General features: G+C 37.5%; 3 protein-coding genes and 2 long non-coding RNA genes across 6 annotated transcripts in view; 2 read left to right on the top strand and 3 right to left on the bottom strand.

Annotated features, from left to right (window-relative positions):
- Positions 1 to 4396, top strand: part of LOC131973149 (ankyrin repeat and SOCS box protein 15-like) — a 14891-nt gene extending 10495 nt beyond the window's left edge. The window contains exons 8-9 of the mRNA XM_059335026.1: positions 2268 to 2421; positions 3850 to 4396. Coding sequence (XP_059191009.1) covers positions 2268 to 2421; positions 3850 to 4022 — 327 coding nt within the window. The 3' untranslated portion in view covers positions 4023 to 4396. The remainder of the gene's footprint in view (positions 1 to 2267; positions 2422 to 3849) is intronic.
- LOC131973150 (uncharacterized) overlaps positions 1 to 16464 on the bottom strand; it is an 18363-nt gene extending 1899 nt beyond the window's left edge. Inside the window, exons 1-4 of the long non-coding RNA XR_009394541.1 lie at positions 16378 to 16464; positions 16228 to 16297; positions 6393 to 6557; positions 2242 to 2738 (exon numbers count right to left, since the gene is read on the bottom strand). This is a non-coding gene — a long non-coding RNA (uncharacterized LOC131973150). The remainder of the gene's footprint in view (positions 1 to 2241; positions 2739 to 6392; positions 6558 to 16227; positions 16298 to 16377) is intronic.
- LOC131973148 (ankyrin repeat and SOCS box protein 15-like) lies at positions 5288 to 27253 on the top strand. Its single transcript, XM_059335025.1, has 10 exons — positions 5288 to 5355; positions 14691 to 14802; positions 14889 to 14926; positions 22504 to 22635; positions 23618 to 23776; positions 23861 to 24106; positions 24199 to 24370; positions 25444 to 25987; positions 26562 to 26715; positions 26996 to 27253. The coding sequence occupies exons 1-10, from the start codon at positions 5328 to 5330 to the stop codon at positions 27151 to 27153; spliced, it is 1743 nt and encodes a 580-aa protein (XP_059191008.1). The 5' UTR covers positions 5288 to 5327; the 3' UTR covers positions 27154 to 27253.
- Positions 7658 to 9704, bottom strand: LOC131973147 (uncharacterized). 2 transcript variants are annotated; one of them, XM_059335024.1, is made up of 7 exons: positions 9683 to 9704; positions 9294 to 9541; positions 8933 to 9184; positions 8680 to 8838; positions 8348 to 8587; positions 7936 to 8082; positions 7658 to 7846 (listed from the first exon to the last, which is right to left on the bottom strand). In XM_059335024.1, exons 2-5 carry the CDS (start codon positions 9330 to 9332, stop codon positions 8375 to 8377), a joined length of 663 nt encoding a protein of 220 aa, XP_059191007.1. In that variant the 5' UTR covers positions 9333 to 9541; positions 9683 to 9704; the 3' UTR covers positions 7658 to 7846; positions 7936 to 8082; positions 8348 to 8374. The 2 variants fall into 2 exon arrangements, with proteins under 2 accessions (XP_059191007.1, XP_059191006.1); XM_059335023.1 differs by lacking the exon at positions 9683 to 9704 and having other exon boundaries at positions 9294 to 9643.
- LOC131973152 (uncharacterized) lies at positions 9704 to 14113 on the bottom strand. Its single transcript, XR_009394542.1, has 3 exons — positions 14038 to 14113; positions 10063 to 10121; positions 9704 to 9951 (listed from the first exon to the last, which is right to left on the bottom strand). It is a non-coding gene; the product is annotated as an uncharacterized LOC131973152 (long non-coding RNA).

Here is a 27253-nt window from a genome sequence, read left to right as displayed (position 1 = left end):
TTTTATATGAATGAACACTATAGCCATAATGAGGCATAATTCATTGTTTTGTGTTAAAAAAACATTTTCTATATTTTTGAACATATTTTTGATTCGCAAATTCATTACTGTAATGCGTCCAGATAAAAATGTCATGTTTTCCCCAAACTTATATACAATAAATATTTAATATACTTTATAAATATATACATTTGTTTAAAAATGCATAATATAACAGAATATAATCAAACATAATGGTTTTCAACAATGTATAAAGAACAAAATCGGAATGAAAATTGATGAAAAAAAATGGTTTAATGTTACGGTAATGATAGAATCGTTTGCATTATAATATTTGTATATTTTAATAAAATACATTTTGGTGATACCAGCTACCCTTGAGCATATTTAAGTGCTTGCCAAAGAAAAAAAAAAGAAAAAAAAACTTTTGTTGTTTTTTTATTTTTATTTAAAAATGTGTTACGATAATGAATTTAGCTCACAGTGCCTCTAAAAATGTCAGAAAATACATTAAACATTTTCAAATAGATTATAAATTCATATTAAACAGTGACTTTAGATTGTATATGTTATAAAGGGTCAAAGAAAATGTGTATTTAATGCTCTTCAAGCCTGCTACTACGGTGTCCAACCAAATTCAACCCAGAATGCTCTCAGTTTTGTTACTCTTCCTTCCTTTGGTGTGGGCTGCGTTCTTTTAACAGACCAGAGTTCGCACCAGTTAGTTTGAGTGTTCACACCAGAAAAAAACGACAGAACACACCAGAATTTGTTTTCAAGCTGAACAAACAGCTCAGGTGTGAATGCCCCCTTACTCATCATGTGCTAATTTGAAATGAGGATCCGAAAAGTCCTTGATGAATTGCATTAAATGGAGGCCACTGAACCATATCAAAGCATCATTACAACTTCTCTCACAACTCCTGCAGTAAAGTCCAAGTCTCATTGATCCAGTTGTGTCCCAAACACATGCAATTTTGCTAAAATCTGAAGATTGAGACGGTTTATACAGAAGTGTTTTGAATTGTAAGATTTTTGTGAAAATGCATACACAGGTATTGCTTAATCAACCATGACTAAATCTGAATGATTATAGTTATGTTTAAGTTTTAAATTCTAATCTTAACATTTTTTTCAACCCATTCATATTCTTTGAAACTACAACTATGCATCATCAGCACATATATCTTCTTTCTCATGAGAGAAAACAACTAAATATTAAAGTTCAGAGGTTAAACTCTTTGATCCATCAGTGAATATAATCTGAATAAAAAGCATACCGGAAAGTGTTCTCGTAGAGCTGTGGATTATGTTTCTGTCATTGTAATTACTGTTAATTACTAATTCAAGAGGACTTTTAACAGCGCTAAAAAAAAGACACTGAGCACAACTGCATGCTAGGAATATTCATTTGTCATGAAGGAAGGTGGAATAGGCTAAACCAACTGTATTTATCTAAAAACTTTAATTAAAAACTGTCATCATTAATGTGTTTTAAAAGAAAACATAAATAATCTTCTGAATCATACAATCATTCTGAAAACTGCATGATCTGTCAGTCGGCCACATCATTAAGCGGCAGGTCTCTCCTTTATGCAGTGGATAAACACACTGTAATGCAAATTCAAAATGTCATACAACACATACAAACTAAGGACAGGCAACTACAGAGCAACATATTGAATGTACAATCATGTATTTATGAGGAAAATTCAATGTGTATTAACTTAATCTGCAATAATTTATGATTCTGAAATAAAAGTATTTATATATTTAATATTCTTTGCTTTTTTCTTCTTTTTTCGCAGCACTGTGATTACAAATGTCCAGTGGTGGAATGTAACTAAGTACATTTACTCAAGTACAACTTTGAGGTCATAAATATGTAACTTTATACTTCTACTTCATATTTTACTTTTCACTCCACTACATTTAGCTGCCAGCTTTAGTTAATTTTCAAGACAATATTTAACATGAAAAATTATATTAATTTAAAATGATTGTTGGCTGATCATGTTTATAAATGAAACCACATAAAAGTGTATTAAGTAGTTAAAATGAGCCCTACCTGGACGACTGCTAATAATAATTATAATCTAATAATACACTGCTCAAAAAAATAAAGGGAACACTTAAACAACACAATGTAACTCCAAGTCAATCACACTTCGGTGAAATCAAACTGTCCACTTAAGAATTAAATGTCTGTCATAATGTGTTTTAAAAGAAAACATAAATAACCTTGTGAATGTTCGTCCTCTCTCCAGTTCTGTGAGTTCATGAGTCTTTGCTGCGTCATGCATCTTTCCGGCAGCGTGGTCCGGATCCTGCTGGACTACGTCAACCACGTCCACATCTGCTCAAAACTCAGACTCCTACTGGAGAAACAGAGAGAGTGGCCCGAAATATCTGACATCCTCAGTGAGTTTATTTACGATTATTGTCAGGTTTTATTATCTCACCTGAGATTAACTAACACCTGAAGAAATTACTCTTGCTCGCTTCTTTGAAATATTAGAAAAAAACAAAACAATTGTTTTAAACCTCAGTTATGCTGAGTCACAGTGTTAGTTATTGAATGGCTGCTGCTAAGTAAATTTTTCTTGTCTTTTCACCAGGGCATGATTTTTGGAACTGCAGAATATCATGATATCAAGTACTGCAATATCTGAATTGTTTTTGCCTTGTTGAGATCGACACATCATTTAGTTGATTTATTACTGTCATCGCAGCATCTTCTGCAGAAGTAGAAAAAGAAGATATAAAAGACATAAAAATAAAGAAAATAAGAAATTCTATTCATACATAAATATACATACATTATATACATAGAAAACTTACATGGCTGATGTTGAGAATATTAACACAGTATTGTCAAAAAAAACAACAAGATTTGTTTACTCACTCCTTGCTTTTACAACAGTTGCACAAAGAAAGAAAATATTCTGTAAACTATTAAACTACTGTAGGTGTTAAATAAAGATGCACACATAAACCAGCATGATGTTGTCTCCTGCAAGCTGCACAAGTTCTAAAAGCTGCACGCTTTGTCAGTCGGCCACATCATTAAGCTGCAGGATCCCTTTATGCAGGTTAGACAGCATTGATAAACACACACTGCAATGCTAATATAAAATGTCAAAATATAAATTAAGTGAATACATACAAACTAAGGACAAGCAGCTACAGAGCAACATGGATTATTTGTACTTGTCTCCACCTGATGAATCCAATATTCACTCTCTTTTATCTCTGTTTTTAGTCTTCACCACCTGAGGCAAAAATCTGTCTCTTTGGCTGTTCACTGTGTTCCCCAGCTAGTTTTAAAATGTGTCTGTCTTTTGTTTGCTGCTATAGATAGTGCATTGTGGGGTTTTTTTGTTCGCTTTCAGCTTTTTCTCTGAATACATTTTTCTCTGAAAACATTATAAAGGCTGAGCCAGTGAACCAGAACTGTAAAAGTTTGGGCTTGAGAGATAAACAATGAGCTGAAAGTCACCATGAATCTCTGTGAAGCAGAGAGAAGCTTCAGATCCAGCAGATAACATTTTAATGAATCCCTGACCTTTCCTCTTGTGCTGTCTGCAGGACAATATTTTATATTTTACAGTTTTTTTTAGCTTCATCATTGGTAAGACTCTGACAACAGAACCAATGATGTTTGCTGTGCAACACTTTCCCATTGGGGTTGTTATAAATACTGCAGCCTCAAGGGGGCACTAGCAGCTCTCATGGGCCTCCAGTTGTGTTGGTTTTTTGCACATAAACTGTATTTTGTTTACCTCCTGTGTCTTGCTTTTAATCATCTCAGTTGTGTTTTAATAAAATAAAACCTTTTTCCCTCTCCAGACAGTCCTCGCTCCCTCAGGCATCTCTGCAGACTGGAGATCAGGAGGCGTCTGACCCTGAAGAGACTCAACAACCCCGAAATTATGAACTCAGACATTTTCCCTCCCAGACTGAAGAGCTTCATCCTGTATCAGGAGCTCGACCTCTACAGCCAGGACTCTGAGCACACTTAATCTGAGCGCTTGTTTGGAAAAGATGTAACTATTTCTTATTGTTTGTAATTTTGATAAATACAATATTGTATTTTCTAAAAAGAGCTTTATTATGTTTAGAATATTTTTTTCACCTTTTAAGTCCATTTACTACAAGTCAAATGTGCCTTCCATCATTATAACCATTTTGAAACGCATTAATCCCTATTGCCACTTTTTTGACCTGTTGGAGGCATCAAAGGTTGCTGTTTATTGTTGTTGCCTCAAAAGTACAGTGTATTCATGATGAAAATGTGCAATGTGCATTAACTTCATCTGCAATAATTTATGATTCTGAAAGACAATTGAAGATTTAATAACCTGTTCTGTGATGTTATTCCATGCCAATAAAAAAAAATATTTATATATTTAATATACTTTGGTTTCTTTTTTTGCAGCACTGTGATTACAAATGTCCTATGGTGGAATGTAAATAAGGACATTTATTTAAGTACAACTTTAAAATGATATGTATATTGGTGATTTCAGAATTGCGGGTACATTTCACGTCTCCCAGAAAAACCTTTGATTATTTCCCCCTTAAAAAAGTATTTACTGGATCTGTTTTAAATAATATTGCTAATTATATTGAATGATCACCAATAATAATAATGTTTGGTGTGCATTTTAGGCACAATTTAAATGTAAAATATTAATTAAATGATATATATACATATACATACATATATATATATATACATATACATATATACATACATATATATATACACATATATACATACCCTTACTTAAGTAAGGGATCTGAATACTTTTTGCACGAATGCAAATGTCAGATGTAGAAATGTCTTTCATTTGGAACTGCATGGAGGACAGGAAAATAATTTCACTTCGCCAAAATGCAGTATGCTATTGAGAATAAGTGTTTTGTAGAAAATAGACAAAAAACTGCATGTTCAAAGCTGTGCAGATTAAAGTTGAAGTGACAATAGTCCAGCAGCAGATGCAGAAAAGGTTAAGAGTCGACTCACTATTATTTCAGCCGCTTCTCATCCACCTATCATCCAGCAGCATTTGGATCATAATGACATAATAAATATGCATACAACAGAACGGTTCATTATTGTTTGTCATTATCTGTGGAAAATGCGCAGAGTGACATTACGCTCCATTAGGTGCTGTGGAAAGGCCTGCATGGTAAATACATTGGAACAGGTGCAACTATAAATAGCCTTGCGGAGTGTGTGTGTGTGTGTGTGTGTGTGGCGGTGGGGGCGGGCCGGGGGGCACTTCAGCCATGAAACAAACACTGTGCAGCCGCTCCGTCCTATGACTCCAACACTGACACATTTATCAGGTGAGAGTGATTTAATGTTTATCAAGCTGCAGCGTTATTTGGAAGTTCTCCTGTCCACAATGATAAAAAATAATACGAATGAGCTTGTTTACTTGCTGGGCTGCCTGGATCACCAGTGAAAGAAGGTCAGGAGTCAAAAGGTTCTGAAAATAGAGCTGAAAGCACTATATGTCCAAGGAAGAGAAAGCATGTTAATTTAAACTGAAGCATAGCAGCTTAGTCAAAACAAAATATTGGAGTGAGTGAGTGTGTCTCTGTGATTAAACACCAGTTGATTCTTAGAGAGTAGTCTCCCAGTGCCATTATAGTGTTCTCGTGCAGGGTGTTGCAACTCTGACTAAACACCAAGTTCAACCATTGCCAATGAAGACAGGGTCATAGTAAGTTTGTCCATTTACTGTCACACTTCTTTGTTAACATGCTGGTGAAAACTGCAAATAAAGCAATACAATGGTATTTTAACTTAATATTACAGCTGTAAACATGATACACATTGCTGTCTGCTTGTATATAATTGTAAATGAAAACGCCTTTAACTTAGGCCACGTTTATACATAGCAGGGTATTTAGAGAAACAAATATTTCCCCACCTCCGTTTTCAAAAAGTTGTCATTTACATCAAGCCGCATAAATATGCCGTTGAGCGCCATTATAACTATGACAAACCTATGGGCGGCAGTGTAGGGAGAAGGATAAAGCCATGCAAGCCAATCAGATTCCTCAGAATCAACAACAACGAATAACACAAGCAACTTCCTGTTCCTTTCAAAACAACTACTATGGCGTGAGGTTCTTTCGCGTGGACAGACAGCGGCACATAGAATGAGCGTGAGAACCTAAAACCCTGTTTCTCCCAGTTGCCACGACAACACATAACTGGAGTTTTCCTAATTCGGGGTTTTCGTGTAAATGAGAGGCCAAACCGCATGGAAATATCTGTTTTCCCTTTGTGGAAATGGGGCCTTAATTTATCAAATACATTAATTTATGAAATCACTGCTTATATATAAACATGTCAAATGCAATATCCAACTCACGGCATCGCCTCTATGATGCTTCAGAGTGGATGTACAGGTTGCTTTCAGAGCATGCAACACATGTCTGCCTAGCCTCAGCAGTAATTGGGACTGGATTCAGGTGTTCCTCCTGATGACACTGACACACTCTGCACACTGGAGGAGTGGCTTGACCTGTGGCCAATCCTACACAGGAAGAGAAACACATGCCATAACACATAGATTGATCACAACAACATTTAATTGCCTCAGCTAGTGGCCTGTTTAAAGAATTTTACATGTATTTATCTTTAATGATCAATTATGTAGTCTAAACATACTTTGGTTTGTCACCATTAAAAACAAAACACAGCAGAGTTTTATCAGCGCCAGGCATCGATATAATAGTCTTATAATAATTCTCCATCTCAGACGTGTGGACTTCACGCTGACTCATATTTGCGTACACGAGCTGAGAGCAGACTGAGATCTGATCGTACCCTCCGCTCACATCCACATTGATAAATGCCGAGCCTTGAGTAGAAATGATCTTACGCCCACTTTACGATCACTTTTTACGCTCATTTGATAAATGAGGGCCAGTATGTTTGTTGTGTTTGACACAAACACCCTCTTAGATCCAAGGATGAGCTGATTCAAATTTGTTGGTTTTAAAAAAAAAAAAAAAGAATTGTGACTTTTTTGAGTCTGTGTTTTTGGCTATAGCAAAGAGACAAAATTTCATTCAAATGTCCATAGGATATATGATGACATTTTATATCCAAAAAGTTAACTTCACTGGGACATATTTTCAAAAACACTTTTTTGGTGAATATTCAACATAATAACTATAACTAATAACTAAGGAACAGATGAGATTGTGACCATATTTCAAATTTGTTCGGACAGTGAATGGTGACGCTAACCTCAGCTGTGCATCTTGAAACTGTGGTGAGTGCTTCTATAGATCTTTTGTGAAGCATCAGTTGATGCTGAAATGAAAAATGAAAAATGCAATCATTTGGGTACGAGAAAAAAATAAATAACATTTTTAAAAAAAAACATTCGAAATACAATAGGGACCTCGCAGGTCGTTGCCTGCTCGGGCCCTAAAAATAAATTGTAACATAACACCACAATTTCAGGGTTTTTAGAGGTCTTTTGGGGGTGGGCAGCTGAAGCAGCGAGGTTCGCGTTCCACGGCCTTACATTTTTTTTTTAAACCAAAAACTGTGCAATTTCACATCATTTTGACCAATATCATTACTATAGGTACCTTAAAGACAGACTCAATTTGCTTTAATTGTAATTTACATTTTATTTACACAATTCACAGCCCCCTTTTGAACATTTTATTCTCCTGGCTGAATTGGTCCTGTAGAACCGCCGAACAAACTTCTCCATTGTAGAAGTTCCTGCTGAGGGCCATCAATTGCCACCCGGCAGCAGACATCTAAATGGCAATCTGTCAGCCTGTTTCGCAGAGGTGTCTTCACCTAAAAATGAGATTAACCTTAAAAATCAGCATCTTAATTTGTGTAATTTCCTTCTTTGAATAATGATATTTTCATATAAAATCTCTTACTAGTTTGAGGGCTGAGAAGAGCCTCTCCACGTCTGCAGTCTGAACTGGGGCAATGAGTGCTATAGCAGCAGCCAGACTCAGTTGAGGGAACAGCTCCATGGCATCTGGGCTTATCAGCCACTTCATGGCCTCTTCCAGAGTTTTTGACTGAAGAAAGAACAAAAACACACATTCTGTAACATTTCCATGCACTTGACAGTGAACAGTTCATTGGTTGTTTATGAATTGTATATTGTTGTTTGTGTATTGTGTTATCAGGATTACAGATGGCAGTAGGTTGTCTGCTAAATCTAGTGCACACGTCTTCATTTTTTGAATTTTATTGAAAATAGCTATGTGCACAAAATCTTATTAAATTAAATTTGAAATAATTAACAACATTCCCTCTCTCTCACACAAAGTTTAGACAAACCTTGAGGTCCGGGAGCATTGCTTGCTCCTAAAATGCTTCCCACTCAATCAGCAAGTCCTCCTCTTTCAGCCTGGGGAATTGCCTTGCCAGGGAGTGCATCTCTTGCTGCCCAAACTTTGTGTCCATGATTCCCTCTTGAATTCTCCTTGGCGCAAGCACACTGAAGTTCCCCAAGATACCCATTTCAGGAAAGCGACTCTCCACATTTTGCACCAACATATCAATGAAAGGGATCATGACCTAAAAAGAAAGAAAGAAACAATAAGCTCAGTGTCATCCACACCATTAATCTATCCAATCTGTTTAAGATTTAAAAGAAACCCAAAACATACAGTCGCTGAAAACCGGTCCCAGACACCATCTGCAAAATAGGCAGGAACCTCATCCAGTAAAGGCTGCAGGCCGGATTCATCATGTAGCCAGCTCTCCCACTTGTCCTTCACCAGGGCCTGAGTCCTAGGATTTCTCAAAGAGCTGATCAGTGCTGTTACCTGAAATAAAAATATTTATAAATATTACTTATGTAATATATGACAGTGCTGCTGTACCACTCAACTTATTCCACTGATTTTACATTTTTCTCACCTCCTGCTCAACTCGAGAAAAGAACAGGTTCCTCATCTGGAACACCTGAAACTGTCTGTGCAGTTTATTATGCACCACATGCATGAGGCAGAGGGTTGGTGGAAAGAATTCATGCCTGAAGAACCGGTCCAGGCCCTCTGCAGTCGGTTCTGATCTTGCTTGCTTTGACAAGTCAACCAAGACAGCAGGCATGATTCTCAGCGGGACATTGGTGGCATCCCTGCTACTCTCCCATCGTGTTTGGTTTCCTCCCTAATAGAGAGAGGATTCAATAAGTTAGAGTAATCATATTTTCATGTACTGTTAATTAAATGTATTGTATAATAGTATTTGTCAGCCTAATGCAAGGTCATTGTAATACCTGCAGTTTTAGTTGAGGCAACTCAAAAACACGCTCCATCTCCTTCAAGCTGGCTGCTCTATTGCTTGACCCTTGGTACAACCAGAATGTCGAGTTGATGGTTCGCTCGTACTTAATCAAGTATGGCACACTTTTTTTGTCTTTAATACAATCTGAGACAGCCAGATTGAGGCGGTGGGCCACACAGTGAATGGTGAGAAGGCCAGGGTACTGGTCCTTAAGGCGCTAACCTACTCCTGCTCTGTGACCTTAGAGAAAGTGTGGGGGGAAAAGGAGATTTAATATTAATTATCTACAGTTATTACATATTACAGATATTCACTGATATTTGTAATCAGACAAAAAGTGAACTATTTTCAATACAACCATAACATTATCTAATTATTTACCTGCTCTTAAAGTTGCCTCTTTCTTAATGGCTTCGATATGTGTCTCTGAATTTTTGTGACTGCTCACTGTGTCAAGCCTAAAATTTCTGCTGGGCTTTTTCACAAAAACATCCCATCCGGTGTGTTCAGAAGCCAGCTATGGCTTTTGATCCATGCAGGGTCAAATCCACTAGCCCTGTGATGACCAGCTGACTTCCGCTTCTCTCTTCCCCATCCTTTGTGTGCTGCTCGCCCTCTCTCTCTCTTTATGCTGCTCTCCCTCTGATGACCTGATTTTGAAAGCAGTTAGTTTATGGTCTATACAGAAACTTAGATCAAATACAAAATCCTCTCATTTATTTATTTGTAGTATGTGGTAGACTACTGGGCTACTTAATTACCTTCCTGGTGGACCCAGTGTTGGTCTCTTCGGAAAGAATGCCGTGATCTTTTTCATATTCTGTAAATCAAAACATGAACAATTCATTTTATGATTTTTTTGATTGCTCAACAATTAAAGCTGGTGTATTTTCAAATGAAGAATTCCATATCTTAACTATGTGGTTTTAAACTGATTTAAGGACACACAAAATAACTATTTATGGCCATTTCCAACAATGAAATCAAAAGCTAAAACTAAAAGACATCTGAATCACTTTCACTAGTGCATATCCTCCAGTATACATCTTGAGAGCATTCTGACTGACTGGGTCTGTTATCAACATGTTAGGATGCAGCATCAGACACAAGGATGCAATGAGACTGGACATATCAGTTAGGAAAGCTGGCTCTGTGATTGGTTGGACACGCAACCATAGACATATATACATAGACTCCGCATTGAGCAGGTTGGTCTGTTGCTGCAATACGTCAGCGCGTCCGCCATATTGGATGTGGCAGATCTGCCTGTAAACTAATAAATGGAAACGGACTGAACTTCATAAAGCGCCTTTCTACAAAGTGCTTTAAATTAATGCCTCTTATTCACCCATTCACACACACACACACTAATATATCTGGGAAACAAATAGGCACCAAAAACAAAGTATGTAACTTTTAAAGTGATGATTATAAATGTTTACTCCTTATGTTTAGGATATAAGTTAGCACCAAACCAACGTATGTACTTTTCTAATGCTCTGAGTGTTTTCAGCTACTAATGCGTGTAACACTGTTACTGTAATGATAAATATTGAAATTTAACATTTAATCTGTGTCTATAATAACCAGATCCTGAAATGTAGATGTGACATGAGGGTTTTCTGAATAAAGAGCACTAACGTTTACATTTAACTGATTTGATTAATCGTTTTTATATTCACATTGATGAACATATATACAGTATATCTACACAGGGGCATTGATGAGAATACATATCTATACAGCTATACAATTGCAGTCTGTGTGTGTGTGTGTGTGTGTGTGTGTGCAAGTTACTATTAAGTTATTATTTTTATTTATTTATTATTATTATTATTATTATATGTACTGTTGCTGACATTACTATTATTATTATTACTATATACTGTAATATACTACTATTATTATTATACCGGCCTTATTTATTATTACTATTATTATATATTTATATATTATATATCATACTATTTTATTTATAATTATTTTATTTTTATTTTATATTGTTACTATTATTACATATATTTTATATATTATATTGTACTATTATAATTATATACCGTCTAGTCACTATAGCATTGCTGTCATCATATCATCAGTATAATTATAATTACCATCATCTTGCCAACCTACCAACTGATCTGCTTTTTTAACTTCTTAAGTGTCCTTGTTCTATTCTGTGTTTTTTCTATTGTTGTTTTTATTTATGCTACCTCAGTATTTTATTTTATTCTATTGTATTTTATTGTACTTGAATACCGGACTGCTGTGACAACCGAATTTCCCTTCGGGGATGAATAAAGTAATCTATCTTATTAGTATTATGCGCGGGACTTCATTGTATTAGCCAAAATCAGCAAATTATGTTCATAAAATGATGTTATAATAGCCAGATACAATCAAAAGTATATTTTGATTCTTACCTGTGAAAGGTAAGGCCATGCGATCGGGTTTGTATTGTAAATCTGTTGGTACATTTCCATGCAGCACATGAATGAGGCATCTTCTCGCTGACTCCGCTTCTCCACTTTGCCACATCCAAGATGGCGGCGACATCGACGTACGCTTCAGCACTCAATGCGGAGTCTATGTATATATGTCTATGACGGGAACGACAATGACTGACAGGCTTCTCAGCCGCAAAGTGTATGTCGCGTTCATGAACATCAGGGAAATCACAGAACTATGAACGGTTGCGTGCATAGACATATATACATAGACTCCGCATTGAGTGCTGAAGCGTACGTCGATGTCGCCGCCATCTTGGATGTGGCAAAGTGGAGAAGCGGAGTCAGCGAGAAGATGCCTCATTCATGTGCTGCATGGAAATGTACCAACAGATTTACAATACAAACCCGATCGCATGGCCTTACCTTTCACAGGTAAGAATCAAAATATACTTTTGATTGTATCTGGCTATTATAACATCATTTTATGAACATAATTTGCTGATTTTGGCTAATACAATGAAGTCCCGCGCATAATACTAATAAGATAGATTACTTTATTCATCCCCGAAGGGAAATTCGGTTGTCACAGCAGTCCGGTATTCAAGTACAATAAAATACAATAGAATAAAATAAAATACTGAGGTAGCATAAATAAAAACAACAATAGAAAAAACACAGAATAGAACAAGGACACTTAAGAAGTTAAAAAAGCAGATCAGTTGGTAGGTTGGCAAGATGATGGTAATTATAATTATACTGATGATATGATGACAGCAATGCTATAGTGACTAGACGGTATATAATTATAATAGTACAATATAATATATAAAATATATGTAATAATAGTAACAATATAAAATAAAAATAAAATAATTATAAATAAAATAGTATGATATATAATATATAATAATAGTAATAATAAATAAGGCCGGTATAATAATAATAGTAGTATATTACAGTATATAGTAATAATAATAATAGTAATGTCAGCAACAGTACATATAATAATAATAATAAATAAATAAAAATAATAACTTAATAGTAACTTGCACACACACACACACACACACACACACACACACACACAGACTGCAATTGTATAGCTGTATAGATATGTATTCTCATCAATGCCCCTGTGTAGATATACTGTATATATGTTCATCAATGTGAATATAAAAACGATTAATCAAATCAGTTAAATGTAAACGTTAGTGCTCTTTATTCAGAAAACCCTCATGTCACATCTACATTTCAGGATCTGGTTATTATAGACACAGATTAAATGTTAAATTTCAATATTTATCATTACAGTAACAGTGTTACACGCATTAGTAGCTGAAAACACTCAGAGCATTAGAAAAGTACATACGTTGGTTTGGTGCTAACTTATATCCTAAACATAAGGAGTAAACATTTATAATCATCACTTTAAAAGTTACATACTTTGTTTTTGGTGCCTATTTGTTTCCCAGATATATTAGTGTGTGTGTGTGTGAATGGGTGAATAAGAGGCATTAATTTAAAGCACTTTGTAGAAAGGCGCTTTATGAAGTTCAGTCCGTTTCCATTTATTAGTTTACAGGCAGATCTGCCACATCCAATATGGCGGACGCGCTGACGTATTGCAGCAACAGACCAACCTGCTCAATGCGGAGTCTATGTATATATGTCTATGGTTCCCGTGACAACGGGTTGTTTGGAGGTGGGCGGGAACTGGGGATGTCCTGAGAGCTAAAAGTTGGTCAGTTCATGACGAAATGCTTGTTTTGGTGTTGGCTACGGCCCAAAGTAGCCTGATTGTTCACGAATAAAGCACCGTATATATACCAACATATGAAAACATTTTTTTTTTTTTTTTTTAATCTAGTGAGTACCGGTATATAGGGCGTATCACGCAGAATAAACCACTGGGTAGACGCAAATCACTCCCCTTTACCAGTGGGTATACGGCGTATACCTGCGTATCACGTAGACTACACCACTGGAGAGGTCTAATGTGGAGTTATAGAGTTGGGTGGAGGTGTGTGGGCAAATCTATGCTTTCTGTCACGCTCCCTCACTTCATAACTCCCTATCTCACTCGACCGCAGTTATGCTAGCTAAAGTAACAGCATACGATAGAAACTTACTAATGCAGCAACGCCTTTTTATATTTTAACATTTCACATTACATTTACAGAGACACGGGTAGCAGGGGAAAATAATAAAGTAATAACCATAACCGATGGTTTCGGTATATTTTCGGTTATTTGCCCAGCCTCAAGTTTAAGCTTGGCTAATGTTACTCACCAGGACTTCCTTGGTCGTATTCTGATGACAGACGTACTCCGTTAAAAGGTTTTCAGTCCATGTTGTGGCTTGCACTGGCGCGCGTGCACATGCCTCTCTCCATCCCGTCCACTCGCACACCGCCACACACACACACACACCCACCCACACAGACAGACACAGACCAAGATACACACGCCGGGTGAAAGAAAACTTTTCTGACAACAGATAGGTGTAAACAGGGTTTTGTTTTTTTTAAACAGAGAAGATGAAATGTCCGTTTTTGGAAATACCCGGCAACGTGTAAAGATCAATGGGACGCAATGCGGCTATTATTTATTTTAGCTCACCTGCTCTAATTTTTCTCTTAGGTGGGAGGCAAAAATGCTTGGGCGCTGTGCCTAAGCCGTATAATGGCAGGGAAAACCCCTGAATTTCAATTTTTGAAGCATTGTCTACTCCCATGGACAGAATATGGATGTTAGCAACAACTTGTTTGGCTGGTGATGGTGAAGTGGAAAATTGTAGATTTTACAATTTACAATTGTAGAATTGTAGACTTTCTGTTATGTCAGGAACAGAAGAGTAGTTTCAGCGTGATTTTAAATGATTTCTTATGGATAAACTGATGTGTGAAGTTGTGATATTGTTTCTGAGTATCTGTATCATGTCAGAAGTGATGGATGCAGCTTATGACCTCGATGAAGACGACGAACTTCTGGCCTACGACTTTCAGAGGACCATTCAAGAGTTGTGTCAGAGAGAGAATTTAACAGGATCAGGGAGGTAAAGCCACATAAAACAAATTTTCATATAATAAACTTTGACTTGCTGTGGTTTTTAATAACTTCCCTTACCATTTGTACGTTTAGGAGTGAAGCTCTGAAGCTCGCAGTGGCCATCAAACAAGGTAAAGAATCAAATCTGGGTGTGGTTAACAATCTAAACTGGCTACAGTCTTAATAAACAGTGAGGATTAGTCTGCATGCATCAGTAAAGACAATGACGTCTTGACTCCTGAGTTGATGTGAAAGAAAAGAAGATTAACTAACAGAAAGCCTTACTGGCTGGTCAACAAGTTGAGGTACCTTTTTGTAACATCACTAACCAGAATATCAGAGGACTGTTAACCTCTGCTGGCTAAATGCTGTGCATTCCCTCTACCAATGTCACTAAATAGTTATTTCAGAAAACCCAACTAAACTAAGAGAACAGTGTGATTGATCCCAATATGGCCAAAAAGAGGACCCCCCCCCCTAAAGTCAGCTTTATTAGCAAAGTGCACCATTACAAAAACAACAGGAGCAAAATAGACAGATTACAGAAATACGCAGCGACTGAGGTTTATCAAATAAAAGTACTTATAGTTACGAACTCAAATAAGTTCACTGAATATTTTACATTTGGAGCACAGACTTAAACGCTTTCACAGCTTTTTAGTTGAAGGAGGCAAACAATGTTTTAAACTAAGTTTTAATTCCAAAAGAAGAGGAATTTCTCGTCCAACAGCTGCAACACAACAAACTGGTTTTGTTTGGCAGCATAAAAAGTGAAAAGGAAGGAAATCAGTGGTGCTGTCAGCAGAGTAGCAGTGGAGCATTAAACTCCTGGTGAGGTTGGAATATTTAATTCATACATTCCTATTTGCAATACTTCTGTACAATTAGCCTTGTTACATTTGAACAGCTCTTTTAATCACCATTTGTTTTTGTTTTTTACTGCAGCATATTTCTCTATTTAAATCTTTATATCAGTACTAAATTACTCTTTTTAACCAACTTGAATATTTATACAATTACAGGGCAATATAACACCTTATATATATATATCTCAGCTACCAGAAAACAATTATTACAACCTGACATCATATCAACACAAATATGCATCATATGCCTCCTCTATTTCTTTCAGCAGCTACTCCGTTAGCACTCACATCATAAATTACAGCTAATACCTGAGCTACCCTAGTGGTAGCAACAGTCGGGATTAGTGTTAGCATCGATCTTTTTAAAGTCAGTTTACTCGGTTCCCAATGACACCAACAGTACGGAGGTGAATTCAAGCCACAGGTTCAAACATTGGAAAACATTCCTGTAGCTCCGATTGGTTTATTAGAAGTATCTCAACGAAAGGCACCTTCACACAACAAGCTACATCAACAGCTCATCACGGACGAGGCCTCGCCTCTTAGCATGGAGCAACCAGGCTTACCGGAGTTTTCCTGAGAGGGCCTACTCAGTGAAGCGGCTCCTCTTATCCACAAAACGCACAATTCTTGCTCCTAAAAAAACAAAAGACTTATTAGACAGTGCTTCAATGTGATTAATCATTAATTTTCGACCTTCATGTCGTGTTTCTTACCGATATTCGTCAGTTTACTCACTAACTGGGAGGTTCTCAAGTCAACGTCTACGAGTCAAAGTGCGCTCGCGCTCATGATCCTGACCATGAGTTGAGGCTAAAGCGCCTCCTTGTGGTGGGGAATAGTAAACACTTCACATTACAGAAATGGCTTTAGGAACCATGTGGCTTACACGAACAATATTAATGTTTACACATTATTAAAATTATTTCAATATATATATATTTTCATGACACCTTATGCTAAACATAAAACTAATTGATTAAAAAAAACATTATGTCAGTGGTTAATGTGGAAAAACTGAATTTTTTTTAGTTACCATCTATTTTTTCTTAAAATAATCTCTGTATTTCTTTGTGATTGTTTTATTTTTAAAACATTTTTTGGATTGATGAGTATATGTATTTCTTCTTTGAAGGCCTGTTATTGGCTGAATCAGTGCTTGAGGTTTATTTTTCACTTATTTTTTTATATTTTTTCCCCAAGCTTTAAGTCATAAGGATACTAAGTTCTGGTATTAATATTGCCAAAGCATCAAAATTAAACAATATCCAATAAAAAATGCACGATCCAAATTATAACTTATACAATAGGCCTACATAAAATAAAAATAATTTATTAACCAATTATTAAAAAAAAACAAAAAACCGTAATAACAACCTCAGTGGATAATGTGGTGAAACGGAAACATTTTTCCCAACATCTCCCCAATTTTACTGCAGTGAATCACAACTGTGCGTTTTATTGTTAATTTTATTTTTATTTTGTTTTTTTTTATTTTTATTTTATGTCACCTGATTGATATTGATGAGCATATTCAGGTTGTATAAAGTTAACAATGTAAGTAATAGCTCAGAATGTCAAATTACAACTAATGGTCTAACAAATCCCTGAAAAAAGTATTCAAGTGCAAATAAAATTAAAAATTAAAAAATAATTAATGAAAAATAAAAATGAATTTCTCTCCTTCGTCCTTGTCCATCAATTGCTGCCATGGAGACAGAACGTTGGCCGATCCAGGTCGGGTATAAAAGGGCCGCAGCTCAGTCTGATCTCCCCTTTGCATCCGGACCTTGAGAACATTGACCTTTTGCAAAACAAACTTTGGCAAACTTTTGTCGTTTTAAAGCGCTCGAGAGAATCTGATTTGTTGTAAAACTAATCTCGTGCATCACTGAACTGCTGTGCAACATCCAGGAGCTCAACCATGGTGCTCGACGTGCAGATCTACCCTGATGGTAAGTTATATATTTTTAATTTTTTATTATTTAAAAATGATTATCACATATTTAAGGGTGCCAGACTTTCACTCGACGATTTCTCTGTGAATATTAATGATTTTAAGCAAAAATGTCTCAAATTTCCCGGGAGGGGTATAGAATGCATATTTAATAAGCAATATGTTTTCAAAACACTGTTGTTTTGCTTTGAGGGCAACAAAACTACCTAATTTGATATTGATAAAATGGCGACCTGACCAAGTTTATGGGATTTCCATATATATGTTTATGTATTAATATCTGTTTCCCATGGAGACCATGGAATTATTATGAGGAGGACGTCAGAACGTCAACGTCTGTGGTCAGAACGTCAACGTGTAGCTGTACTGAAACACGTCATGTCCTTCTGTGTGGATCAACACCTGACTTCATTTGTTTACAGTGTTGAAGCTTGAACCTATTAATGTGGAAACAGCTGCTCCTTTTAGTTTTAAAGTGTATTAGGCCTATGTTAAATTAACTTGTTAGATATTACTCTAAATACACCAATAGATTAATGGGTTTCGTATAATTTTTCCCGAGCTCCATCTCAGATAGTTGGAATAGGCTATCCCTCTCCCGATTTGATCATTTTCCCGGTTGCTCCACTGCTTCCTTGCTGATATTTTTCTCTACTTAAGGCTCCGAGGCCTGAAATCTGAACCCAAATTAATAAAAAAGTGGAATGAGCCGCGCGTAAAAGCGCGTGCCGTGCGTCTCCTCTCCTCCACTTATGAAGTGGTTTTCAAGCGCACCTAATTATTAGTAATGCTGATTATTATTAGTCGAAGCAGTGGTGTAATGTGACTAAGTTAATTAACTCCAGTACACCACTACATTTTGAGGCAAATATTGTACTTTTTACTCCACTTCCACCACTGATTAGTAGTAATAATAGTTTATTATTATTGTCGTTATGTCCTCTCTGTTTGTCAATCTGAAGAAAACTTCATTAGACAGATTTATATTTTCAATCATGTTTAATTTCCAAGAATGATATTTTTATTAGCTATAATATAAGTAAAACTCTTTTATCATATCTGAATAAAAGTGCAATGTCAAATGATTTTTTATTTTATTTTTCCAAGATTAACATATTAAGTTAAATTGCAAATGTGCAACAGAGTAAATGGTTATCTGTATGTCTCAGATTAATGCAGCATTTGTTGATTATCATGCTCAAAATGACAATATTTCATATTGTGACACAAGTAGTGCAGTTGTAGTTATGCTGCTGTATTTTATATTTACTGTGTTTGTTGCAAATTTAATGCAATCTATTTCATGTGAAGAGAAATCATTATAATGTGAACTCACATTTTCTGCTGCTTTTTTTTCCACAGAACTAGGCTACAATGGGATCATCTGGGATGATGGTGAGTATGAGGAGGGTTTCTTACAGGTAGAAGAAGATGGACCCTTTCCTCCCGTCTCCTCTGATGAAGAAAGTGCAGACGACAGTCCACTAATAGAGTCCGACTGGCCCGACTGGCCCGACTGGTCTGACTGGTCTGACTGGTCTGACTCTACCAGTGAAGACTCCCCTCTCACCCAGCAGCTCCCTCCTTTTGGTGTCCCGGGTCCTTCGTGGGCTCCACGCTCAGAAGACTCTGCTCCCCCAACCTCAGGACTTGGCTCCTCCAGGAAGAGAAGCAGGGACGAGAGCGACACGGAGCTGGTAAGTAGCAAGAGACCGAAGCTTACCTCTGAGGAACCAGCAGCCACGCCTCCTGCAACCAGGAGCACAGAAGAGGACAGGGACTCCAGACCCTCCACTTCTTCAGGCCAGGGCCCCTCCAACTGGGATGGTGACAGCGACTGGGACTGCGACTGGGACTGGGACTGGGACTGGGACTGGGAATGGTAATGTATACTGCAGGATTTGAAAGCCTTAGCGTCTTGCGGGGCAGAAGAATCCTGAGGAAAGCCTTAGCGTCTTGCGGGGCAGAAGAATCCTGAGGAAAGCCTTAGCGTCTTGCGGGGCTCACTCAGCCCTCGGTAGCGTCTTGCACCAGGGCCCACTTGTACATATGTGGAGGCAGGATTGTGCCTTTGTAATCTTGAGGGTTGACACAGACCTAGGTGAACTCTCCACACATCTAGGAGGGTTGGTAATGAGTTAGGTAGCGTATTGCATTGAATTAGGTAGCGTCTTGTTACCCAATGGTTTAATTGTATTGGATTTTTATAGTATTGTGATTTTGTATGTGGGTCAGTGACAAATAAGGGTTGGCAATATGTCAAATGGTGTAACCACAAAAAAATCATAAATATTAAATTCTTCATCCAACTACACTGTATTTAAGTGGATAATCACTTAATTTTAAAAACATCAAGTGACATTTTTTTTTTTTAGTATTTCTACATTTACACATTTCCTCAATATTGAGCAGAACATATTCTAAATACAACCAATTTTTTGCAAAAGTTTTGGCAAATTATGTAAAAATGTGTTATATACCATTGTGTTGCAATGTAAACGTGGATTGTTTTCTTTTCTCATTTTAGTTCACATTTATTTCCCTGTATATAATCAGATTTTCATGGGAAAAAAATTACTGGTTACACCAACTGACACTGCGTTAGATCACGTCATTGACCCATGTAGTTGTAAAAGCCCAACTAGGGACAGGAGTTGAGAATTAGCTGAAGCTATATCTCTCTATGCAGCACATGGGATCCATGTCCTGTTATCTATGTTAACTGCATTGTCCCTATCAAAAAAAAAAATATTTTTTTTTTTAACAGGTCTCTTAACGCTTAATGTATAGGACACTGAAACTGATTGCATTTACACTCACAAGTTGCATCTCATTCACCACTCAACACACTCACTATCTCAGCTGCAGACACGTATACCAGAGGTAAGTTGACAACTAACGACAGCATCAACACATTTTAATTGCACTTATTTAATACTTGAGGGTTTATTCATCTTACTAACTTTATTTTATATTTTTTTCTTTTTTTAGGTATAGGTGGTCACACCTAACAAACGTAAGTCAATGCTTAATGAGAACATTAACTCCTGAAAGTGTCAGGAGTTAATGTTCCCATTATCAGTGGTGAGTGAGTGGTAAATCACACTTACCACTGATTCAAAGACTCTTTATTTTCTCACTCTTTCTCCCTCTTTCTTCCAGCGTCGGTAGCTGTACCTGACGGACGTGAAGTGACTGTTTGCTAAATATCTTGTTTGTCTTCTCTTTTTATTCTATGAGACTCAACATCCAAGACTTGTTGACGACAGAGACGATGCGTTTACCCCGGAGCAGATGAAGGATGAAGGATGGACGACGAGAGGAGAGCGCTAGTCGCCTTTCTTTCACTCCACTAAGTATGTAATCCCCTCTCTATGACTACAAAAGTACCAGTAGTGACCTACAGTGGTGAAAAGTTCACTTTATATATGTGAATTTGAACTTTATTCATGAGGTTTTTTATGTCTTGCACAGGGCTGGACTCCTCCTGTTTGTTTTGGTCCTCATTGGTAGTCAACCTGAGCCCACCACCACCACCACCATCACCACCTTCACCAGCCACCAGCCACCAGCCACCACCACCTCCACCACCATCACCAGCCACCATCACCAGCCACCAGCCACCACCACCAGCCACCATCACCAGCCACCAGCCACCAGCCAAGGGGATGAGCAATTTTTGACAATTTGTGATATCTTAAATAAAAGCAAATTATTTGATTTTCATTTGACTCAAAGGCATTTCTGTAACAAATGTAACTTTTAAGTGTGTGATTTCGAACATTTTGGTAAATATACAACATGTAAAACAAATCATGTTACATGTTGATATAAATAAAAAATAAAAACTTTTCATGCACTGGTCAATTTTAAAATCCTGCTTCTACAACATGTCTTATTTCAGACTAGTGAAAGAAAATATCCAAAATACACATTTAGATGTTTATTTTACAATTGACTCTGCTGACATGACAAATATTCACTGAAAACTTGTTTACACAGAGCAGAGAGGAGAGGACAGGAGAGGAGAGGTTGTAAAACTTCAAATAGTTTAATATGTAGAATATGTGAAGACCAATTTTTCCCCCAATATTCATGATCAGAGTCGGCCCAAGGCATAAGCGAACTAAGCGACTGCTTAGGGCCCCGTGGCCACTAGGGGGCCCCCAAGAGCAATTAAAAAAAAATATATATTATTCCTCTCAGATTTAGACAGGACTGAGCAGGTGATCAGAGGGCCACTGCCTATTAACGAGAACTTTTCATTCCCCAAAAGGCATGTTGGCCAAATTACCATTATCACTATACCTATAGACAGTTACCATTATCACTATACCTATAGACAGTTACCATTATCACTATAACTATAGACAGTTACCATTATCACTATACCTATAGACAGTTACCATTATCACTATACCTATAGACAGTCAGTTAGTCAATGGGGAAAAAGTCAAGCAGAGCTGATTGACTTATTCAAGAAGTAAAGATGTTATTTGATATATATAGATATATAGATGTTTCTAAGTGATTTTATTTGTTGTTGCACTTTATTGTTGTTCTTGCACTACAATTTATTTCTGCACATTGCTGTTGCAGTTTTTTGAAGCCAAAAATAATAAACCAGATGACACTTTTATTTATTATTCATTATTGGCTCTGTTCATGATACTTGGGTACTTGGTTAAGTGTTGTTTGTATAAATTACATTTTATTCCATTAAAAAAAAAAAAACATCAAGTGAAATTAAACTTTATGTCATTATAACTGTGTTATTCTGCACAAAAGACATTTTTGAGTTGTTCATACATCTAGCTAGTAAGACGAGCAAAAAACGTCCTGAAACAGCTGAAACTGAAAATCTGTACTCTAACTGCCCCTGCAGGCGACATGTCGGTGCTGGAGAAGCTCCGTGATTTCCCAGAAGCCTTCAGTCAGGTGGACGAGTGTGGCTGGTATCCCCTGCACAGAGCGGCAGTCCAGCCTCTGGTCCTGGTCCTGGAGACGGTGCTGTACGGTGGGTAAGAGGTCCACACTTTAATTTCACATTACAGTGATGGGAGAACAGACGTGCAAGAAAACAAACTGATGGTGATGCAGATTTAAACTCGACCCAAAAAAGTGTCTCGGCTCCATGTTTCAGTTAATCTCTGCAGGTGACTCATCGTAACATTAAAGCAAGTGAATGATGGATTACATTGAATTTATGTAAAAAAAAATAATTAATCCTAATTTGTGAAAGAAAAGACAAGAATACATATTTTAGTATGTCTAGATAAGATATTTTTAGCATTTCTTCTCGAATTTAATTTCGTTTTTATTTTTGTATTTTTGCCTTAACTTTGGAGTCTACGGTGGCCCTGAGAGCTCACAGAGCTGCAACGTAAGGAAACACATCCAAACACACAAAACACAAGCAAACTGAGAAAACATCTCCATCAATTTGACCACATAAGCGCAGCATTTAGGAAACACGTTGCAAAGACCACAACACAACACAATGAGACAAAGCGCTGCAAATAGACCACAACACAAAACAATAGGAAAAAGTGACCAAAACACAACATGTTTCATTTCATATCACGTTATAACATGAAAATATAATTATTATGAAATAACGTAATAGTTTCACATTATAATGTTATAACGTGAAATGAATTTTAAATTAATCTTGAATTAATGTGATAATATCACAAGTGTGTTCAGACATGTGCATCACTTTTTAGTGTCCTCTGGAAACAATTCTGTTGTGTTGTTGTCTTTGCATCACTTTTCCTTATTGTGTTGTGTTGTTGTCTTGCATCACTTTTCCTTATTGTGTTGTGGTCTTTGCATCACTTTTCCTTATTGTGTTGTGTTGTTGCAATGCTATAAGCTCTTGGGGCCACCATAGGACCCAAAGTGTAAAGTGTTCTTTAAAGTTTAAAATATTATCAGAATGTGCACCATCTCCCTCAGTAAATTCAGAGAAATGACATAAAACTCTTGCTGTTTTCCAGCATCTTTCAGTCTGACTCTGGAGGAAAAGACTTCGGAGGGTGAGACCTTCCTGACGTTAGCAGTGAAAGCTGGTTTGGTGGAAAACGTGAAGATGCTGTTGGACCACGGAGCTTCTCCTCACACGACAAACAGCAAGAACGAATCCCCTCTGCTTCTAGGTGGGACATTGCCTCTCAAACACAGAATCATGACATGTAGAGAGAAAGCCTCTGTAAAACGTTGTTAATCCTCCTCCTGTGCAGCAGTCAGAGCCAGATCTCATGCGACGGTTTCCAGGCTGATAGCTGGAGGAGCTCGGGTGGAGCAGGTGTGTCTGAAGAAATGGACGGCCATGCACGAGGCCTCCAGGGTCGGCTGTGTCCGTGTCATGGAGCTGCTGCTGCAGGAAGGAGGCCGGGTCTCAGAGACAGACCAGTATGGAGTGACTCCTCTGGGCACGGCTGCAGAGTACGGACACTCTGAAGTTATGGAGCTCCTCATCAAACATGGTGCTCACATAATGCTGGACTGCTTTCACTTTCATTCCATCCTCTGTGTTCCTGCTTAAAAATGATTTTGTTTCTGCTCATACATTAAAAAGGTGCTGATGTAAACGATCAGGCGCCGAATGGCGACAGCGTCCTATACGATGCTGCAGGTTCTGGGAATCCAGACTGTATCAACATCCTGCTGCTGCACGGAGCAAACCCCAACATCCACAACCTGAGCTCCCAGCTGCCAGTCCACCACGCCGCCTACAAGGGACACATCCTGTGAGTAGGTTTAGGACTGGAGACACAGTCATCAGCAAAGCTGATTGGTTGGTCAAGAAATAGAAATGTAATTTTGTTATTTTTTATTATACCTAATAAAGCATAACTACTTTCCCACTTTATATTTATTTATGTATTTATTAATTATTATTATTATTATTATTATTATTATTATTATTATTATTATTATTATGTTTTCTGGGTTGTTTGTTTTTTGGAGTTTTGGAAAGTTATTATGGTAAAAAGAATTGGGAAAAAAAACATACCAGGAAAAGAAAAAAAAAATGGAAATCTCAAGAATCACAAATAGGGACATGTTTTAAGACTGTAGAGTCGTCACAGTGATCAGCAAGGCTTGTTGGTCAAGAAATGGAAACGTCTTTCCCACTAATTTATTCATTCATTCATTTATTTATTTATTTATTATTATCATCATTATGTTTTCTGTGTTGTTTGTTTTTTTGGAGTTTTGGAAAGTTATTATAGTAAAATAAAAAAATAAAAAAAACATACCAGGAAAATAAAATAAAAAAAATGGATATCTCAAGAATCACAAATATAAAATAGAAATTGACGAAAAAATGGAAGAACAAACATAAGAAGGAAAATGGTAGGGAGGAAGGAAGGAAGGAAGGAAACAAGGAAGGAAACAAGGAAGTAAAGTCGGAAAGAAGAAAAGAACAAAGTAAATATTAAAAAAGGAATGATGGAAACAAGAAAGTAAGTGGGAAAGGAGTAAGGAAGAAAAGATGGAGGGAAGGAAGAAAAGAAGGAAGAAAAGATTAAAAGGAGGAATGGATGAAAGGAATGTTGGAAAGAAGAAAGGAAGGAAAATAAAAAATTAAAGGAAGGAAGGAAAGGAAGAAAGAAAGCAGCAAATACATTAATTATGTGATTGTCATTAATAAATGACAAAAAAGAGAAAGAAATAGAAATGTTGGCCCCATGATCTGAGCGAAAGAACTCTCTGATTGGTCTCTTTGCATTCTGTGCTAGGACTGTCCAGCTTTCGTATCGGATGACTTCTAATACTTTACTTCTTTTCTAATTATCTATCCTTTTGTTCCCGTTAGAGCTTTGAGGATTCTGATCCCGATCACCACCAGACGAGCCCTGCGGTTGTCGGGCCACAGCCCGCTCCATTCTGCAGCTGACGGAGGCCACACTCTCTGCCTGGAGCTGCTGCTGCAGAGAGGCTTTGACGTCAACGCACTGTTATCTCCTCACATCTCCGACAACTACGGAGACATGAGGAGAAGCCCGCTCTACTTTGCTGTCTCCAACGGGGACGCAACTTGTACCGAGCTTCTCCTGAAGTCTGGAGCCATGCCCGACCTGGACCCGCTGCGCTGCCTCCTGGTGGCTGTCAGGTCGGGCCGCTACAAGATCGTGGAGCTGCTGCTGGCGGCCAAAGCGGACGTGAACTGTTACTTTACGGCGGTGAGCGACACGCTGTTCCCCACGGCGCTGCAGTACTGCCTGAAGGACGAGGTGATGATGAGGCTGCTGCTCAACAACGGCTACGACGCAGAGAAGTGTTTCTGTTGCAACCATGACGAGGACTGGGACGACCTGAGTGAGTCTGGTTACTCACAAGATCAGGAGGAAAAAATCGCTGTGAGTTCTTGTTTCAAAGTACGACACTTTACAAAGAAAGTGCAATGAGTTATTAAAGCAGCTATGAGGAACTTTTAATTTGTGTTGAGTTTGGCGCCACCCTGTGGTCAAAAGCGATAATTGACAATTTCAAACCAGATAAACTTACCTGATGTAGTCATGGTCCTCAGTGTTGCAACTCCTTATTTGTGATGTAATGAGATCGATCAAAGTGCAAATTTATAACTTTATAATCTCAGAAAACATTTGAGCTTTTTTCTGGTAAATTTGTGAGTGACTTCTTTTTAATATGTACATTAATTTCTCGTAAATGTATGAGGTTTTTTTCTGGTAAATTTGTGAGGTTACCTTCTCATAAATCTATTTTTTTTCTCAAAAAATGTGTGAGTTTTTACTCTGAATATAGACAGAAAATGATCATAACTGAAAGGAATGCCTGCTAGGTTTTTCTGGAGATCTCAACTAAATTTCAGTTATCAGTCATCAAAAGACATATTGTGTTACCTCCTCTACAGTTGAGTCTAAACAATCTAACGAACTGTCTGAGGCTGATGAATGTCGTTCTGCCCTCCAGTTTTGTGACTTCGTCAGCGTCTCCTGCCTGGTGAACCTGGTGGGTCGAATCGTGACGATCCTCCTCGAGTACGTCGGTCAGGTTTCCCTCTGCGGGAAACTGACAAAGATCCTGGAGAAACACAAGGAGTGGCCTCACATCCTCTGGACCACATGTGAGTTCAAACTAATTAAAGAGCCGCCATTACACATGAGAACCACACTATAATATACGTTTATAGTTTTCGGAGATGTGAGACGTGGAAACTGTTTTAGTATGTATGCATTTTACCAATAATGCTGTGCAAATTACATTAACTAACTGTAGTGGTGTTTTCTGGTAGGGTTATTGGGCATTTCTGGTATTTAACTGTAAAAATTACAGAAAAGGCTAACTGTGCAAGACATGTTTCCTGCCATTTTAATCCAAACTGCTATTCTCTGTGTGATCTCCAGGTAACCCTCGCTCTCTGTCTCACCTGAGCAGAGTGGTGATCAGGAAACACCTGAGCTGCAGCGGCCTGATGTCACTCCACCTGCCCAACAGGCTGAAGGACTTCCTGCTGTTCAAAGAGAACGACCTGTACGCCCAAATCATCTGCAGGGAGGACTGAGAGGATGGGCTATCTATCTTATCTGTGGAGTCTTAAATGTCAGTCGTGACATGCAGTTTATGTAACAGGGTCTATATTGATCAAAAATGTACTAATTATA

Source organism: Centropristis striata, chromosome 6 (genome assembly GCF_030273125.1).
Source record: "Centropristis striata isolate RG_2023a ecotype Rhode Island chromosome 6, C.striata_1.0, whole genome shotgun sequence".
In the NCBI taxonomy this organism is placed as follows: domain Eukaryota; kingdom Metazoa; phylum Chordata; class Actinopteri; order Perciformes; family Serranidae; genus Centropristis; species Centropristis striata.
The sequence above is the reverse complement of the archived record's forward strand: the minus strand, read 5'-3'. Positions and strand labels throughout refer to the sequence as shown.

Excerpts from the sequence above, each read along its gene's own strand:
- LOC131973147 (XM_059335024.1), bottom strand. The coding sequence starts at position 9,332 with ATGGAGCGTGTTTTTGAGTTGCCTCAACTAAAACTGCAG. Across the intron at positions 9,185-9,293 it reads TGCCTCAACTAAAACTGCAG|GGAGGAAACCAAACACGATG; the intron begins GTATTACAATGA and ends TCTCTCTATTAG. Across the intron at positions 8,588-8,679 it reads GGGACCGGTTTTCAGCGACT|GTCATGATCCCTTTCATTGA; the intron begins GTATGTTTTGGG and ends CTTTCTTTTTAG.
- LOC131973148 (XM_059335025.1), top strand. The coding sequence starts at position 5,328 with ATGACTCCAACACTGACACATTTATCAG. Across the intron at positions 14,927-22,503 it reads CGCAGTGGCCATCAAACAAG|GCGACATGTCGGTGCTGGAG; the intron begins GTAAAGAATCAA and ends CTGCCCCTGCAG. Across the intron at positions 24,107-24,198 it reads GGAGCTCCTCATCAAACATG|GTGCTGATGTAAACGATCAG; the intron begins GTGCTCACATAA and ends TACATTAAAAAG.